The sequence below is a fragment of the Ambystoma mexicanum genome, chromosome 3q, assembly GCF_040938575.1.
Source record: "Ambystoma mexicanum isolate Mex_15411 chromosome 3q, UKY_AmexF1_1, whole genome shotgun sequence".
NCBI lineage: Eukaryota > Metazoa > Chordata > Amphibia > Caudata > Ambystomatidae > Ambystoma > Ambystoma mexicanum.
Window position 1 is genome coordinate 166055245 of NC_090926.1, and position 18703 is coordinate 166073947.

General features: G+C 47.5%; 1 protein-coding gene across 1 annotated transcript; it reads left to right on the forward strand.

Moving 5' to 3' along the window:
* Positions 1-17099: 17099 nt before the first annotated feature.
* LOC138447950 (uncharacterized) lies at positions 17100-17666 on the forward strand. Its single transcript, XM_069604479.1, has one exon. It carries the CDS (start codon positions 17100-17102, stop codon positions 17664-17666), a length of 567 nt encoding a protein of 188 aa, XP_069460580.1.
* Positions 17667-18703: the final 1037 nt, after the last annotated feature.

Sequence of the window (18703 nt, forward strand, 5' to 3'; positions counted from 1 at the left end):
TTCTTGCAGCCAGGTCGGTAGGTAATCACGAAATCAAATTCAGCGAAAAACAAAGCCCATCGGAGCTGCCGTGATGACTGAGCCTTGGCGGTTTTCAAATACTGTAAATTCCGGTAATCAGTGATCACTGTGATGGTATCTCGAGCGCCAAGCAGATAATGCCGCCAGGCTTTAAAAGTGGACTTAATGGCTAACAGTTCTTTGTCCGTGATTGCATAATTAACCTCGGGTGCCGAGAATTTTCTGGACCAAAATGCTACGGGATGCAGTTGGTTGATTTCGGGATCTCTTTGGGACAGGACAGCTCCCATGGCTAGGCTGGATGCATCAGTCTCGACGACATAAGGGAGATCTGGACGCGGGTGTTTCAATATAGGTGCAGAGGTAAACTTAGCTTTTAAATCCTGAAAGGCCTGCTCGGCTTCTTCAGACCATTCAAAACGTTTATTTTTCCTCAAGAGTGCAGTAATGGGTTGTACCACAGGTGAAAATTCTGGGATAAACCTGCGCTAGAAATTGGCAAAGCCGAGCATGCTTTGAACCCCTTTTACAGAGCTAGGTGATGGCCATTTGAGGATGGCATCCACTTTTCTTGAGTCCATTCGGACTCCTTTGGGTGTCAGGATGAAACCTAGAAACTCGACTTCTGTGGTATGGAAAACACATTTCTCCAATTTAGCAAATAGTTTGTGTTGGCACAGTTTTTCAAGTACTGCCCCAACGTGTTTTCTGTGATCAGATTCCGAAGAGGAGTACACCAGAATGTCATCGATATATACGACAACACCAACATCGATGAGTTCCCGAAGGACATCATTCATGAAGTATTGGAAGGCAGCCGGCGCGTTACACAATCCGAAAGGCATCACCTGGTACTCGAATAATCCGTATTTAGTACGGAAGGCAGTTTTCCGTTCGTCGCCTTCTTTAACTCGTACCAGATGATAAGCCCCCCGGAGATCTAACTTGGTGTATATGCAAGCGTCCTTCACCTGGTCAAGGAGTTCAGGGATCAGAGGCAGAGGATAACGGTTTTAACCGTTATCTGGTTCAATGCGCGGTAATCGATACAAGTTCTAAGGTCGCCTTCTTTTTTGGGTACGAAGAACAAAGCCGAGGATGCCGGGAACTTTGATGGGCGAATACAACCATTAGCTAGGTATTGATCCAAATATTGTCTCAAATGCAGATTCTCAGGTTCGGTAAGGGCATAAATCCTGCTACAAGGGGGTAGTGCACCGGGCACCAGATCGATTTGGCAATCGTACGATCTGTGAGGAGGTAACGTGTTGGCCTGTTCCTTTTGGAAGACGTCCTGAAAGTCTTGGTATTCCGGAGGTAGTTGCATGGAGGCAGAGGTTACAGATGCTAGATTAATCTTCAGATTTTCTGGGTAGCAGGTTTGTGTACAATCCGGGAAGGTTATTCTCTTAGCTCGCCAATCAATTCGAGGATTATGTGTCTCTAACCAAGGGATTCCAAGAATAACCTGAAACTGTGGAGCCTTGATTACATCAAACACAACAACCTCCCAATGGCCGTCGGGACCAATAAGAGTCACCTCAGTAGTGGAATGTGTTACCAGCCCAGAGGCAATTTCAGTTCCATCGACTGTGGTGATGACATCTTTGCTGGTTTTAGGACGGAGAGGGAGGTTAATCCTAGAGACCAATTCACGATCTACATAGTTTCCAATAGCCCCACTATCGATGTATGCCTTTATTGCATGCAACCGCTTAGGCTGTTCTGGATCTACGAGAACCATTGGCACAATGAAATGTGAGGTCTGAGAGTTAGTTTTCAAGCTCGGCAAGCGGACCCCTACACTTGTCGGGCGGAGTCGTTTCCCGAAACAGAGTCTTCATGGTTTTTATCAGCGGCTCCTACCACCTTTCGGGGCGGTTTTGCCAGGCAATCTCGTAGAAAGTGTCCAGAATTCCCACAATAAAGACATAATTTGAACTGCCGCCTCCTTTCACGTTCCTTTTGAGTTAAGGGTCCTTTAACCCCTCCAATTTGCATAGGCTCAGAGACATCAACTCCCTTGGGATTAGCATGGGCCTTGACCAACACCCGGGTCTCAAACCTGGACCGATCTGCTTTTCTGTTTTGAAATCTGTGATCCAATTGGACCACTAGGTCTATATACTCTGTGCATTCTGGGGCGGATTTACAACTTGGGCCAAGACATCTTTAAGTTCTCTGCGTAGGCCTCGATAAAACAACGTGACTCTTTTATCCTCTGGCCATCCCATTTCCACAATTAGTCTATTAAAGGTTGCAATATAGGATAGGAGGTCCTGATTGCCCTGTCGCAGGGATAGAAGTTCGTCATCCAGAGCCTGCCCCTGAGAGTGTCGAGCAAATAACCTTTCCATGCTTTCTTGAAACCTTTGAAAATCACGGAGAATCGGGTCATCTTGAGTAACCAGTGGAACTGACCAATCGGCAGCGCAGCCGCTGAGATATGACAATACAAAGGCTACCTTGGTCTGATCATTAGGGAAGGCCCCAGGTCTGCATAGGAAGTGCAAACGACACTGATTCATGAATACGGCGAATCGTTTGGGGTCCCCAGCAAAGCGTTCGGGTGGGGCCAGCGGCATGTTTCCAGGTAGATTAATCTGCACAGGGTTACTGGAAACCACAGGAGCGGGGTTCCCTCCGGAACCGGGTAGAGGAGTTTGCCCAGCTTGACCTTGCAAAAGCTGTCTGGCCAGGTCATCAGTTCTTTCCTTTGATATTATTAATTCCCTCCTGAGGGCATTAGTCTCTTGACGAGCGGCATGTACTTCGGCCCGTAATTCCCCCAGTAATTGGGCCAACTGATCAGTCTCAGAACTTTCCATAGCGCCTGGGTGGGAATTTGTAGGAAGGCTTCGCGTTCTGTTACGCTCACCTGACTCCCACAGAGGCGCTGGCCTGGTTCGCGCTGCTGTGACCTCTTCTAAGGTGATGCGCAGGGTTCGGAAGACGGACTGGACCGGGCCCCCAAATCTGGCTTGTCTGGCTCGCAGAAGTATCCTTCTGTAGGCGAAAATAGGGGATTAACTGTCTGCGGGGTAATGCAATCAGCCTCCCACTTTCCCCTCTCACCCTCCTCGAAACCCTTCTGTGATTTCTCGTAGCGTCTCACCTTAGGGTCTGGAAGGACGAGCTCTCCATCCTGCTTCTGATGCAGGGGCGCGTTGGTATCCAGTTACTTCACTGGATTTTCGGATTGGTGAGAACCAAACTTGCTTGGCTTCCAGGTAAGTTTTTTGATAAGAGGTTCCCCTTGTGTCCATGCATTAAGGTACTAATGCTAGTGTCTTTTTCCCCATAGGGGCCGGGGTACGGAATGCCGGGGAACGGGCACCGACCCGAGATGAGAGGTGAAATCCTTGTAGAAATCAGGTAAGTCTTTAATGAGCGTTTTTTGGTAATGTCTTTTCATTCGCTCATTAACTCTGATGTCTTTTTTCCCCTTGGGGGCCGGGGTCCGGAAATGCCAGGATGCGGCGCGGACCCGAAATGAAGAGCAAATGAATCAACAGGTAAGTCTTAACATGGAGATTCAGCTTTCCTTATTCCCTTCTCTCTCTCACCTTTTGTTCTGGTCTTTTTCTCCCTAGGCGCTGGGGCGTGACTGCGAATCCGGATGATCGCTGCTGAACATGGAGGCGCCCTGTAAAGGTGAGTGGCATGCGGCGCTGCAGCGATCGACGCGATGAGCTTTTAAATAAAAGTCTTCCTTTTCAGGATTGTCGGCGAGATGTCTCCGGGATGCAGATTTAGCAGGTAAGGACTTTTCCTTCTTCTGTTCTCTTCTTCTCTTCCTTTGCAGGTGATCCAGGATGCTGGCAGGCGTGGCAGAAGTCAGGATGCAGGAGCAGACACGGTGAGCGTCCAGCTGCTAGATGCAGAACAACGCGAAGCACGTGTGGCTGTTCGGGTGGGGTTTAAATAGCCTTGGAAGAAGTTCCAGGTATGTATCCTTCCTCCAATCAGGTATGTATCCTTCCCCGACCACTCCCGGATGGTAAATTAGTCCCACAGGTAAAGTAGTTCCTTTCAGGCCTCAAGGAGGCCGGGATCCTGCAGCATGGTCTGCATCAGGTAAGTGCACCCAAGCACTTCCATAATGAGCCTGGCGCCTATGGCGCCAGGACTGATGTCTTTTATGAGCCTGGCGCCATAGGCGCCAGGACACTGTCCAAAGGGCCCCTATATGGGGTTGCTGGGTCCTTCCTTGCGGACTGGATGTCCGCTTTCGGGACGCAGGGCTTGAACCGGCTCCCCGGGAGCGGGCATCATGACAGCCGGCTACCGGTAAACAATGCATCAACTTTAAAGCCCACAAATCACTACATGGACAAGAAGATGAATTTATCCATAGCTAAAATCAACCATAATCAACCGGACAGAAACCTAAGATCAAGCAATGACGTCCAAATAGAAACTAAACACTAGGAGAATAGGAAATTCAGAGGAACTGCATTCTCCTATTTGATAGGCAAAGTATTGAATTTGCTACCAAAGGAAATAAGAACAACGGAAGACCACCTAACTTTCATAAAACGACTGAAGCCCTGGCTATTTCACTCAATAAGACAAGCATGAAACCATGCAAACCCCATAAACCATACTCTTGGAGCAATGCAAACATGGGACAATATAAAAGAACCAACAATAAAACCACGCCACACCAGAGTCAAATAGAAACCAACTAACCACCCCCTCCTCTTTTACACACCTGCATACCTCTCACGTACTACAGATGTCCAAAAAGGGACGGCAAAACCACACACCAAAAAACTCACAAACCACACACCCACCGCCAGCCACAAAACCAAATAGTTGCAAACCACAAACAACCTAGACACTCAAAGCTACCCCTTCAGACTCAAAAATCCCATGGCACACAACAAAGTACATAGAAAACTCACACACACAGACACCAGTTTCTCCTGGTTCTGCAAGCATCAACAGAAGAGCACAACCTCTATTCTATCCCTCTTACTCCACTAACCAACCGCACCCACTTGTCTTACAGAGCCACGTGAGCGCCTGGAGACCATACAAATGGCAGCAGTGTGTGGTTTAAATCATCATAACATTATCAACTGTCCTGCACTGTTGTCACTGAGTGCTATCCCCATGATGGTACCAGATGCATAGTGATGTCTCGCGCTTGTTTAATCTTATACAATCTTGGACATTTGAATTTGAAATAATCTTTGACATGTGCCAAAACCAATGCATTCCTAGTGTAGAGGATTGAGCAATCAAATTTGAAAAAGAGGTCAACCGTTGGAGCTGGGTTTTAACCTATTAGTGGCCTACTTTAAAAACAAAATGTTCCATAGGGCATAGATCTGCTGCTAAAATGTATTGATAATACGAAAAGAATTTGCATACTTAAAATAAATCAGAGGTTTCATAAATTGAATATTGCTGTTTGTATATTCATACTATAAACATGTTTGCACATATGTATATATGTATGGAATAAAAATTCATGGGCGAAAGCAGAGAGTACTAAACAAATTGCTGTGACTATGGAAGGCTATCGCCTTCATGTCTAAGAGCTTTGTGGCGGATGTGGTTGAGCTGTGGAGTGGCTTCCAATTGTAGTGGTTGAGTAATTCCCACCTTCCTTCTACTTTGAAAGTGACCTGGATCACGTTCCTCACCTACCTTAAAATGCAAATGCAGGCAACATCCGGTATAAGGCAGCCATTGCCATCCAAGTGGCTGAGATTATGGCAGGAAAGGCATGACTTACAGCAAAGTAGAAAAATACGTTGTCACCCGAATGCTTAGAAACCTCAAGTTATATTGTGCACATTGCTGCACATATAAAACATGTTTTGTTGATTATCAGAGTCCAAATCAATAGGATTAGTAAAATAATATTGAAAATGATATGATAACATTTAATGTTAATGTTAAAGGACATTTGTACCGCGCACTGTCACCAACGGAGTGGTCCCCTGGCGCACTGGCGGCTCTGAAAGAGGAAAGGAGGGTGAGTTAGGGGGAGGAAGCAGGAAAAGTTCAAGAGAGCAGTGATGTGCTGTTGACGGCCACAGCCCGGTGGGTCTGTTGGCTGGGCCTGGGGTGTTTGCAGCCGGTAGTCGTTGTGTACTGTTGTGGAGGTCTATGTCTGTTTCTGTTTTGTTGTTGCAGTGTAGTGAAGTTTGAGCGGTTTGTTGTGCTGTAGGTTTGTGGTTGTGTTTGGTTTGGAGTTTGAGTAATAACAGGAGAATTATATTTGACAAGTGGACATCGTGGCTTGCAATGCAAAATGCAGTCAAGAGCTCAGCCGACTGTGTGAGATGTTACTGTCAGGGACGTCATTTCACCAAAATGCCAGGGGTAGCAGAAGTGAGATCACATGACCCTTGACCTCCAATTACATCACAGGAAGTGATGTAATTTAACCCCATCCCAAAGTGACATCGCAGGAAGCGATGGAACACAACCGTTTACCCCTTGACAAAACAGGAAGTGGCATCACATTGCATTGTTTCTAAGTAAACTATGAAAAATATGGTTGCAATATTACTGTATCGTGATACACATTTCATACAAGAATGGATCACCATATGTATCGGCAGAAAAAAACATGCTATAACTGCAACTTGCGAAAAGCAAAATACTAATAGTCCGAAATTGATGCTTATTCTGCTCTTAATGCTTTTTGGAGGATTTTGTCTGCATTGTGATTTTGAGGTGTTTAAGAACAGACGAAGGGCTTCATTACATGGATGGTGGTGAACCATGGCGCTGTTAGCGCCATGGTTCATGCCAGTAAAATACCGGCACCGCCTTGGTGGAAAGGGGAATTACCGCCCTATTCCAAGGTTGACGGGGCGGTACTTCCCCCTTCCACCATTGCCCTTCCCCATTCCCATTTATGCCCCATATGGCTCTATGGGAATGGGGAAGGCGCTAATTATGGTACCGCAAATTACGGTACCGTAATTAGCTCCCTGGTCCCTTTGCGGGGTGGTTTTTAACGCCTGCAAAAAGCAGGTGTTAAATTCCCCAACCCGCAAAGGGACCTCGTAGTAAGGCGGTTAGGATTTACCGGTACTGGTAAAATACTGGTACCGGTAAACCCTTACCGCCATCCGTGTAATGAGGCCCTAAATCAGTGACTCACCCCCTGAAGTGTGCCTGAAATGACCTTTAATGAGTCTAGCAATTATTGTATGGAATTCCAGAAAGACAAATAGCTCAAATGGCATTGGCCAAAGCCCAGGAGCTTCAGTTTGAGAAAGGAAACCACAGGGGTAGCAAGGGACTCCTCAGGGGTCGCAAGTGCGACCCCTGGTGACCCCTAAATGACGTCCCTGGTTACAGATACTAAATACCCAGCTATCATATTTTAGCTCACAGGCCCCCCTGCCTGATGTTAGTCCAACGTATTTGATCAATGACAACTTAAACTATACCTCCCAGAATGGAATTTATGGAGGAATGATAGCCAAGGACTGGGGAATCAGGCAGTGATTGTTCAAGCTGTCAGTCCTCAGACCACCTTGATATCGTTCGAAATGTGTGGCTGGGGACATAAAAGCAGGTGGTGGTGGCTGGACACACTTGAGCCACTGTGGCCCTGGGGTTGGGGATAAGGAAGAGAGAGAGAGAGAGAGAGAGAGCGGGAGAAGGTCACAAGCGCAGCATCTGGACATGCTACAGTGGGGCAACTATAAGAAGCAGGCAGGGAAATGGCCCGTGCCACATCAAAAGCAAAATCGCTTACCAGTCAGCGTATGATGCATACCAGTGAGCACCTGCAGGCCATCCTTTTCAAAGAATTGGCTAGGCACTTACCATATGCTCCATTATGTTTGAAATGTGTGCTGCTGTAATTTTAAATATGTTGGCAGAGTTGCAGAAAAGAAGCGAAAAAGAGCATTGATTGTCTTTTAAATGTATGTTCTTGGCAGGGCATGCATGTGCAGGAAGTGACAAAGTGACCTTAGGTTCCCTCCCATTTGGGCATTATAGCAGCTCTGGGGTTCAGGGATTTCTGTATACTATATGAAGTGTAACCTGGAGATGCTTAATGGGGAATTTACCAGATTCTGTGGTGTCATGCTTCTTAGCATATGGGGTATGCAGTCAGGACATTCGCAGACCTAGACAAGACTTCCCAAGACCCAATAAGGGGGAACGGAAACACACCCCAGCACTTCAATCATGCACTAACAGCCTGTCCTTCCAGAAACACATAGCCAAGAAAACCCAAACATCCCTGCTCCGCCCTTCCGCAGGACTTCCAGACTCTAGTGCAGGCTTTTATGGTCTCTCACAAGGATGGGGGAATGCCTTCCTGTTAAGGCTCCCAGCTGCTCACTTGGCTCTCTTAAAAGCAGTCTACCACTTACGTGAAGGGTATGGAGAGATGAAAACAGGATGATGCAGTAATGTAGAGTGCTAGGTAACACGTTATTCAGAAAGGAGACACTTTGAGGTTGGATTTCAATAGTGGTAATTTTGGAGTAGTATGGGGAGGGGGAGGAAGAGCATTCCAGTGTAGGGGAGCGAGAAGAGAGAGAGCGGAAATGAGAGGGAGCACAGGGGGCTCGAGTGGTGGCCAGGAGGGGAGCCGAGGGTGATTGTAACGAGCGAGCAGGAGAGTAGGGAGTGAGATGAGCAGATAGTTAGGGTGGGGCGCGTCGATGGATAGTTTTGAAGATGATGAGAAGGAGTCGATACTTAGCACTTTGGTTCATAGATTGCTAGTCAATCTGGCAATGAGGAGTGGAGATAGAGGTAAAGCAAGGAAGGTTGAATAGTGGGCAGAAATCTTATAGGGTGCAGCACCGGGGTAACATATGCCCAACTTTGGAGTGCCTCACTGTAGGCTACTTCCCCCCCCTTTCCCCACTGTGGGATTGGGTGTGAGTCTGTTCCTTGCAAACCTGATGACTACAGCTACCAGAAGTCCTTGCAGCAGAATCATCACTAAGTGTTAACACCTGCACTTGCTGTGAGCTGCAAGTTAAGACAGCCTCCCTGATGACGTGTATTGGCACAGAAACCGGTCGGAGGAGAACACCTGTGGCTGAGAAGGTTTACTGTGCAGGGAACTGGAGTGCGCCCCTCTCCTCCTCTTTTTTTCACCACATTTGTAAGTTTTCTGAAGGGTGGAATCTTCAGAAATCTAATAGGGTGCTGCACCGGGGTAATTTATGCCCAACTTTGGAGTGCCTCACTGTAGGCTACTCCCCCCCTTTCCCCACTGTGGGATTGGGTGCAAGTCTGTTCCTTGCAAACCTGATGACTACAGCTACCAGAAGTCCTTGCAGCAGAATCCTCACTAAGTGTTAACACCTGCACTTGCTGTGAGCTGCAAGTTAAGACAGCCTCCCTGATGACGTGTATTGGCACAGAAACCGGTCGGAGGAGAACACCTGTGGCTGAGAAGGTTTACTGTGCAGGGAACTGGAGTGCGCCCCTCTCCTCCTCTTTTTTTCACCACATTTGTAAGTTTTCTGAAGGGTGGAATCTTCAGAAATCTAATGGGGTGCTGCACCGGGGTAATTTATGCCCAACTTTGGAGTGCCTCACTGTAGGCTACTCCCCCCCCCTTTCCCCACTGTGGGATTGGGTGTGAGTCTGTTCCTTGCAAACCTGATGACTACAGCTACCAGAAGTCCTTGCAGCAGAATCCTCACTAAGTGTTAACACCTGCACTTGCTGTGAGCTGCAAGTTAAGACAGCCTCCCTGATGACGTGTATTGGCACAGAAACCGGTCGGAGGAGAACACCTGTGGCTGAGAAGGTTTACTGTGCAGGGAACTGGAGTGCGCCCCTCTCCTCCTCTTTTTTTCACCACATTTGTAAGTTTTCTGAAGGGTGGAATCTTCAGAAATCTAATAGGGTGCTGCACCGGGGTAATTTATGCCCAACTTTGGAGTGCCTCACTGTAGGCTACTCCCCCCCTTTCCCCACTGTGGGATTGGGTGTGAGTCTGTTCCTTGCAAACCTGATGACTACAGCTACCAGAAGTCCTTGCAGCAGAATCCTCACTAAGTGTTAACACCTGCACTTGCTGTGAGCTGCAAGTTAAGACAGCCTCCCTGATGACGTGTATTGGTACAGAAACCGGTCGGAGGAGAACACCTGTGGCTGAGAAGGTTTACTGTGCAGGGAACTGGAGTGCGCCCCTCTCCTCCTCTTTTTTTCACCACATTTGTAAGTTTTCTGAAGGGTGGAATCTTCAGAAATCTAATAGGGTGCTGCACCGGGGTAATTTATGCCCAACTTTGGAGTGCCTCACTGTAGGCTACTCCCCCCCCTTTCCCCACTGTGGGATTGGGTGTGAGTCTGTTCCTTGCAAACCTGATGACTACAGCTACCAGAAGTCCTTGCAGCAGAATCCTCACTAAGTGTTAACACCTGCACTTGCTGTGAGCTGCAAGTTAAGACAGCCTCCCTGATGACGTGTATTGGCACAGAAACCGGTCGGAGGAGAACACCTGTGGCTGAGAAGGTTTACTGTGCAGGGAACTGGAGTGCGCCCCTCTCCTCCTCTTTTTTTCACCACATTTGTAAGTTTTCTGAAGGGTGGAATCTTCAGAAATCTAATAGGGTGCTGCACCGGGGTAATTTATGCCCAACTTTGGAGTGCCTCACTGTAGGCTACCCCCCCCTTTCCCCACTGTGGGATTGGGTGTGAGTCTGTTCCTTGCAAACCTGATGACTACAGCTACCAGAAGTCCTTGCAGCAGAATCCTCACTAAGTGTTAACACCTGCACTTGCTGTGAGCTGCAAGTTAAGACAGCCTCCCTGATGACGTGTATTGGCACAGAAACCGGTCGGAGGAGAACACCTGTGGGTGAGAAGGTTTACTGTGCAGGGAACTGGAGTGCGCCCCTCTCCTCCTCTTTTTTTCACCACATTTGTAAGTTTTCTGAAGGGTGGAATCTTCAGAAATCTAATAGGGTGCTGCACCGGGGTAATTTATGCCCAACTTTGGAGTGCCTCACTGTAGGCTACTCCCCCCCTTTCCCCACTGTGGGATTGGGTGTGAGTCTGTTCCTTGCAAACCTGATGACTACAGCTACCAGAGGTCCTTGCAGCAGAATCCTCACTAAGTGTTAACACCTGCACTTGCTGTGAGCTGCAAGTTAAGACAGCCTCCCTGATGACGTGTATTGGCACAGAAACCGGTCGGAGGAGAACACCTGTGGCTGAGAAGGTTTACTGTGCAGGGAACTGGAGTGCGCCCCTCTCCTCCTCTTTTTTTCACCACATTTGTAAGTTTTCTGAAGGGTGGAATCTTCAGAAATCTAATAGGGTGCTGCACCGGGGTAATTTATGCCCAACTTTGGAGTGCCTCACTGTAGGCTACTCCCCCCCCCCCCTTTCCCCACTGTGGGATTGGGTGTGAGTCTGTTCCTTGCAAACCTGATGACTACAGCTACCAGAGGTCCTTGCAGCAGAATCCTCACTAAGTGTTAACACCTGCACTTGCTGTGAGCTGCAAGTTAAGACAGCCTCCCTGATGACGTGTATTGGCACAGAAACCGGTCGGAGGAGAACACCTGTGGCTGAGAAGGTTTACTGTGCAGGGAACTGGAGTGCGCCCCTCTCCTCCTCTTTTTTTCACCACATTTGTAAGTTTTCTGAAGGGTGGAATCTTCAGAAATCTAATAGGGTGCTGCACCGGGGTAATTTATGCCCAACTTTGGAGTGCCTCACTGTAGGCTACTCCCCCCCCCCCTTTCCCCACTGTGGGATTGGGTGTGAGTCTGTTCCTTGCAAACCTGATGACTACAGCTACCAGAAGTCCTTGCAGCAGAATCCTCACTAAGTGTTAACACCTGCACTTGCTGTGAGCTGCAAGTTAAGACAGCCTCCCTGATGACGTGTATTGGCACAGAAACCGGTCGGAGGAGAACACCTGTGGCTGAGAAGGTTTACTGTGCAGGGAACTGGAGTGCGCCCCTCTCCTCCTCTTTTTTTCACCACATTTGTAAGTTTTCTGAAGGGTGGAATCTTCAGAAATCTAATAGGGTGCTGCACCGTGGTAATTTATGCCCAACTTTGGAGTGCCTCACTGTAGGCTACTCCCCCCCCTTTCCCCACTGTGGGATTGGGTGTGAGTCTGTTCCTTGCAAACCTGATGACTACAGCTACCAAAAGTCCTTGCAGCAGAATCCTCACTAAGTGTTAACACCTGCACTTGCTGTGAGCTGCAAGTTAAGACAGCCTCCCTGATGACGTGTATTGGCACAGAAACCGGTCGGAGGAGAACACCTGTGGCTGAGAAGGTTTACTGTGCAGGGAACTGGAGTGCGCCCCTCTCCTCCTCTTTTTTTCACCACATTTGTAAGTTTTCTGAAGGGTGGAATCTTCAGAAATCTAATAGGGTGCTGCACCGGGGTAATTTATGCCCAACTTTGGAGTGCCTCACTGTAGGCTACTCCCCCCCTTTCCCCACTGTGGGATTGGGTGTGAGTCTGTTCCTTGCAAACCTGATGACTACAGCTACCAGAAGTCCTTGCAGCAGAATCCTCACTAAGTGTTAACACCTGCACTTGCTGTGAGCTGCAAGTTAAGACAGCCTCCCTGATGACGTGTATTGGCACAGAAACCGGTCGGAGGAGAACACCTGTGGCTGAGAAGGTTTACTGTGCAGGGAACTGGAGTGCGCCCCTCTCCTCCTCTTTTTTTCACCACATTTGTATGTTTTCTGAAGGGTGGAATCTTCAGAAATCTAATAGGGTGCTGCACCGGGGTAATTTATGCCCAACTTTGGAGTGCCTCACTGTAGGCTACTCCCCCCCCTTTCCCCACTGTGGGATTGGGTGTGAGTCTGTTCCTTGCAAACCTGATGACTACAGCTACCAGAAGTCCTTGCAGCAGAATCCTCACTAAGTGTTAACACCTGCACTTGCTGTGAGCTGCAAGTTAAGACAGCCTCCCTGATGACGTGTATTGGCACAGAAACCGGTCGGAGGAGAACACCTGTGGCTGAGAAGGTTTACTGTGCAGGGAACTGGAGTGCGCCCCTCTCCTCCTCTTTTTTTCACTATATATATATATATATATATATATATATATATAGTGCACTCTATATACCTTCTATTGGTATACAGTGCATGTTTGTCATCAAATATAAACATCCACGTATATAATATATACCTATTGAGAGAGAGAGAGAGAGAGCATGCCATCTATCAATAGGTATACATTATATACTTGGATGTTTATATTTGCTGACAAACATGCACTGTATACCAATAGAAGGTATAGAAAGTGTATATACTCATGTGAGATGTACATGTTGCATGTTGAGATGTATACGGTATACAAGAAAGTCATGCTTTGTGGATTGAAATACATGCATTGCATACTGAACTGTCTTACCTGACTAAAGGCAGTCCCTGTGTGTGGACTGACTCTGAACCAAGCGCAGAGTGCTGGAGTTTGGACATAGCGTCTTGAAGTCGAAGATCAGTAACGATGAGTGGTATTCACCAAGCAAGCGCAAAACATGCTAGCAGAGACTTTTGAAGTTAAAAGGTAGTTGCAGAGTAAGGGTGTGTGCCAGGGAAAATACTTCAGGGTCTATAATGTTGACATAAAATAAAATGTACAATCAAGTTAGCATTATGTATTGAGGTGCATGCAATATATTGTATTGTGTTGTGTGTATTGTGTTATAGTCGTCATTTATATAGCGTCATTTTCCCATTTGTATGGCCTCAATGCGCTTTGTGGTTTGAACGAACCAGGGGGACCAAATCCAGGTATGGAAAAACGTTCTAACAGTAGACTTTAAGATTCATGTGCGCATTTGGCCGAGATTAGGATTTAGGGGGGATGGCTAGTCTCCACAAAGCAACCCAAGAGGTCAGGTATGTTAAATGCATAGACCCTGATGTATATGTTTATTTAATTGTACATCGCTCACTGCATATCTCAGCGGTCTGTTTTGTACTTTTGGCAAATTTGAGTGGTGGGGCCTGCATGGTGTGTTGTTAGGACAATTAGTCTTGAGTTTTACCCTGGGAGACAATAGGTTTCGGGCAGGTTTTATGTCTTCTGGCTTCTGGGAGATTATTCCAGAGGTGGAGAGCGATAGCAGTAAATCTCCTATCCTCTGAAATCTTGCATGCAGTCTTGGTCTTCATATGCCATTAGCCTTGCTCTGGAAGGAGATCCTGGCCTGCATTGGAAACAATTGTCAGCTTTTAAGTCACAGTTGAGCCTACTCGTGGCATTCTGGAGCCCAGATTCGTTTTTACAAGTGCTTGTATCACTATTGGATGGTTCTCTGTTGGAATGCAAGTAGGATGTTTTGGGGTTTTCATTTGAAAGAATTCTGACATGATAATGGCACCAACCTCTGACTTCATGCAGGGGATGGCATCCTGTGTAATATCTAGGTTTGGCACCTTAGTTTTTATAGGGACTATTTCACCAAAGAAGGGCAGCTGAGGGCATTGTGAGGTGGCTTCTTTCAGTAGATGAATCAGTCAACGGGCTAGCAAATCTGTTCTGACACCATTGAGCTTCAGACTGTTTTTCGTCATCCATTTCTCTAGGGCTTTGAGTCAGTTTGTTATGATTGCAAATTAGTCTTGTTGGATTCTGACCCGTAGGTATTTAATTGCCTTTTCGTGCTGTAGGAGTAGAAGTGGAGTTGATGTTTATGCAGATGGCCCATCGGTGGCTTGAAATAAATGTTGAAAAAGTAGAGGGTTAGGAGGAAGACTTGAGGTTACTCTGCATTCTTCAGGGTAGGATTTAGACTCTGTTTTCTAGTCGTACACTTTGACTGTACTCAAACATAAATGGCTTTAACCACCTCCATGCAGGAAGCAAGACATTGAGTAGGTGGTGTGGGAGGATGGTGTGGTCCACTGTGGGAGCAAGCCTGATTTTCCCCTTCCGTAATGGTGTGGAAATGTGGAAATAGCAGTCTGAGCGGGTGGATGCCTATGATGTTTCGTAAATATGTTGCTTGTTGCATTTTAATGTATTGCATGACTTTTCATTTCCACAAATGTATTTCAATTGCTGCATTTCAATGTATTCAATGCTTCCCACCACAGACACAGCTAACAGCTGCCAACTCATCCCCTCCCCAGTCCCTGCATGTGTATCCAGCTGTCCCCATCCTGTGAACTCCTCTTCCCCTTTCTGTCATGTGGACTTTCCTGCTCCTCCAACGGAGCCTACCTATGCTACACTCATTGATTCCCGCCCCTTCCTACCTGGACTCATGAGAACAGCTGTGGTCACTACAAGGGTGGGTGAGGGGAGCCCTTCCATTTCCTTCCTTTGCTGTTATAAGTCGTTTGCCCACCTGTCATGTCCCTGGCCCCCCTTCTTCTTTGTTCCCTTCATCCCCCTTCCTGGGACAGCTGTGGAGGAGGGGCTGTGCATGCACCATTGTGTCCCTCTCGGGATGTTTGCCCACCTGTGATGTCCCCACCCCTTCGTCTATGGTCTCACCATCCCCTTCCTGGGACAGCTGTGGAGGAGGGGGCTGTCCTTGCATGTGTCATCATACCCCCACCCCCTGTGAATCGCCACCTTTTTTCTTGTTACTTGGACCCTGGGAAATTTTGTGACCACCTGAGAAACCCTTCTCCTCCCCTATGGAGGGGGGAAGTGACAGCTGTGGAGGTGGACCTGAGCCTAAATGTGTCATCTTAACCCTGTCATAATCCCTGCCCCCTTCCTCCTTGGACCCTGTGGGCGGCTCTGCAGGGGTGGACCAACAGCTTATAAGTGGACACAGAATCAGGGCTGTGTCTCTTTCTTGACTGCAGTGCTGGACGTGTGGGTGGGGGAACGGGAGCTACAGAGACCCAGGCAGGTACACTTTTCCCAATCTGGCATACTTCCTTTCCTGCCCATCTGCCACTCTCTCTCTCTCTCTCTCTCTCTCTCTGTCTGTGCCCCTCACTCTCGCCATCACTCTCCTTCTGGGTGTGCCTCGCGAGTTTTCCTCTCATCAACACCCCTTGTTGTGCCCGCAGACCCGTACAGACCATCATCTATGTCTAGTGTGCCTAACTTACTCTGCTGACAATGAGCCTATTTCCTTGTCTGTAATAAATATGTTTCCTGATTTCTGTAAAGACATTGGTACCTTCTGTTAGGTTCTCACTTTCTTGGATAGCTTCCTGTTATGACCAGAGGGGGGACCCAGTCGGCATACACAACGCACACTTCACCGGGGTCTGTTAATTACCTGACCCAAAACTGTGGCTCTGCCTAGTGTCTCCCACACGGCCTTCCCCATTTTGGCCTGCCTTCCACTTCCACAGTTTTCTGGTCCCTGGGACTCGGATCCAGAACCGGGTCTAGGTCCCTGATCATATGAAAAGCACCTTAATGTCTACACTTCCTCTGACTAAACTCACCCCGTTCTGCAGCCTGCACTCTACTCCTCTTTCCATTTCCTGCCTTCAACAACAGAAATCTCTATCTTATCAACTTTTCCCCTCATTCAGAATCTACGGACCAGTGCCAGGGAATGCGCTTTTCGGCCATGTGAGCTGCCTGCTGTTCCCCTGCGTAGCTGCCTGGCTGCCAGATCAAGTAGTAAGGTCAGAAAGCAATCGGGAGGATATCTCAGGGGCAACGTGCTCACCTTGGAAACAAGAATACTCTACCACCACACAGGCCTTACGACTGCCAGATCGACCTGGTCCCTGGAGCAAAAATACCTTGCAGTTGAATCTATGCTTTAACTGTGCAAGAAAACCAACATCTACGGACTTATCTAGATCCGTACCTAGCTAATGGTTTCATCCACCTGTCTAAGTCTCCTGCATCCTCAGCTCTCTTCTTCATACCCAAGAAGGAGGGCGGCCTCAGAACGTGCATAGATTATAGGGCATTAAATCAAATCACTGTTAAGATCAGATACCCTCTGCCACTCATCCCCGAATTACTCGATCAGTTGAAGAATGTTCGAATCGACACGAAACTAGACCTACGAGGAGCCTATCACCTTGTGAGAGTTAAAAAGGGCGACGAATGGAAGACAGCCCTCCGAACTAAGTATGGGTTTTTCCAGTATCAGGTGATGCCCTTTGGGCTATGCAATGCACCAGCAGCGTTCCAGTTATTCATGAACAACGTACTTCACGAACTGTTAGATGTCTGCGTCCTTGTTTACATCAATGATATCCTGATTTACTCAGCGTCTAAGGAAGATCACATTGGCCATGTAAGGGCAGTTCTAGAAAAACGTTGTCAGCATCGGCTGTTTGCCAAATTAGAAAAATGCTTTTTCCATGTCACAGAAGTTGAGTTTTTGGGCTCCATTCTTACTCCACGAGGAGTTCATATGGACACACGCAAGGTACATGCCATTCTTCAGTGGCCTTCCCCCCCCCCCACTACCAAAGGAGTGCAAAGTATGCTCGGGTTTGCTAACTTTTATAGACGGTTTATCCCCAACTGCTCACAGATCATCCATCCTATCACTTCTCTCCTGAAAAAGAATAAAACATTCTTCTGGTCTTCCGAAGCGGAGAACGCCTTCCAAGAATTAAAACAGGCCTTCACCTCAGCACCTGTCCTTAGGCATCCTCGACCTGATCTGCCTTATGTGGTTGAGACTGACGCCTCCAATATAGCCATGGGGCAGTACTATCACAAAGGGATCCTGACACAGGACAATTACATCCCATAGCATTTTGGTCCCGTAAATTTTCCGCAGCGGAAAAAAACTATGCAATCACTGACAAGGAATTTCTAGCAATTAATGGAGCCCTCAACACTTGGAGACACTACCTTCTAGGAGCCAGACACACGGTCACGGTTATCACAGATCACCGTAATCTGCAATACTTGAAAACGGCTAAGGCTCAATCATCACATCAGCTTCGCTGGGCTCTTTTCTTCGCCGAATATGATTTCATCATAACTTACAGACCCGGAGTGCGTAATGGTAAAGCAGATGCCTTATCTCGCATGGGGAAGACAAAGACGCCTTCAATCCATCAGAACCGGTAGCTATTATTCCTGAAGAACGGATTAAACGTCAGATTGCAGTTACAGCTGGCTGGGAAGACCTGAAGGCCGATCTACAATCCCAAATGGATCAATCAGCCCAACAAGATTGGTTGCATAAAGGAGACCAGTATTCCATCAAAGACAACTTACCCTATTTTCAAGAAAGACTATATATCTGACACAAGGAAATACAAAACAAAATAATATCCAACTACCATGAGTCGTTAGTGGAAGGACATCCTGGAATTGCGAAAACTCGAGCCAGGATCCAAAAGAATTATTGGTGGCCCACCTGGAGAAAGGATGTTACCCAATTTGTTACAACTTGCGGTGTTTGCGCCCAACTCAAATCCCAGACGTCACGTCCTGCAGGGCTTTTGCGCCCATTAACAGTACCACCGGCACTGTGGCACACACTGTCTATGGACTTCATAACCAATCTAACACCCTGCGAGGGATTAACACAATCCTGGTCGTAGTGGACCTATTTTCTAAAATGGCACATTCTTAGAGCAAATCGTCAAACTACACGGTTTTCCATCTGTACTGGTTTCTGACCGCGGAACTCAATCTGTCTCAGCCTTCTGGAAAAGATGTTGTAAGATAGCCCAAATCGACCTGCGGTTATCCACAAGTCACCACCCCCAAACCGATGGTCAAATGGAAAGTACCAACCAGACTCTCAAGCAATACCTGAGATGTATGTTCCAACAG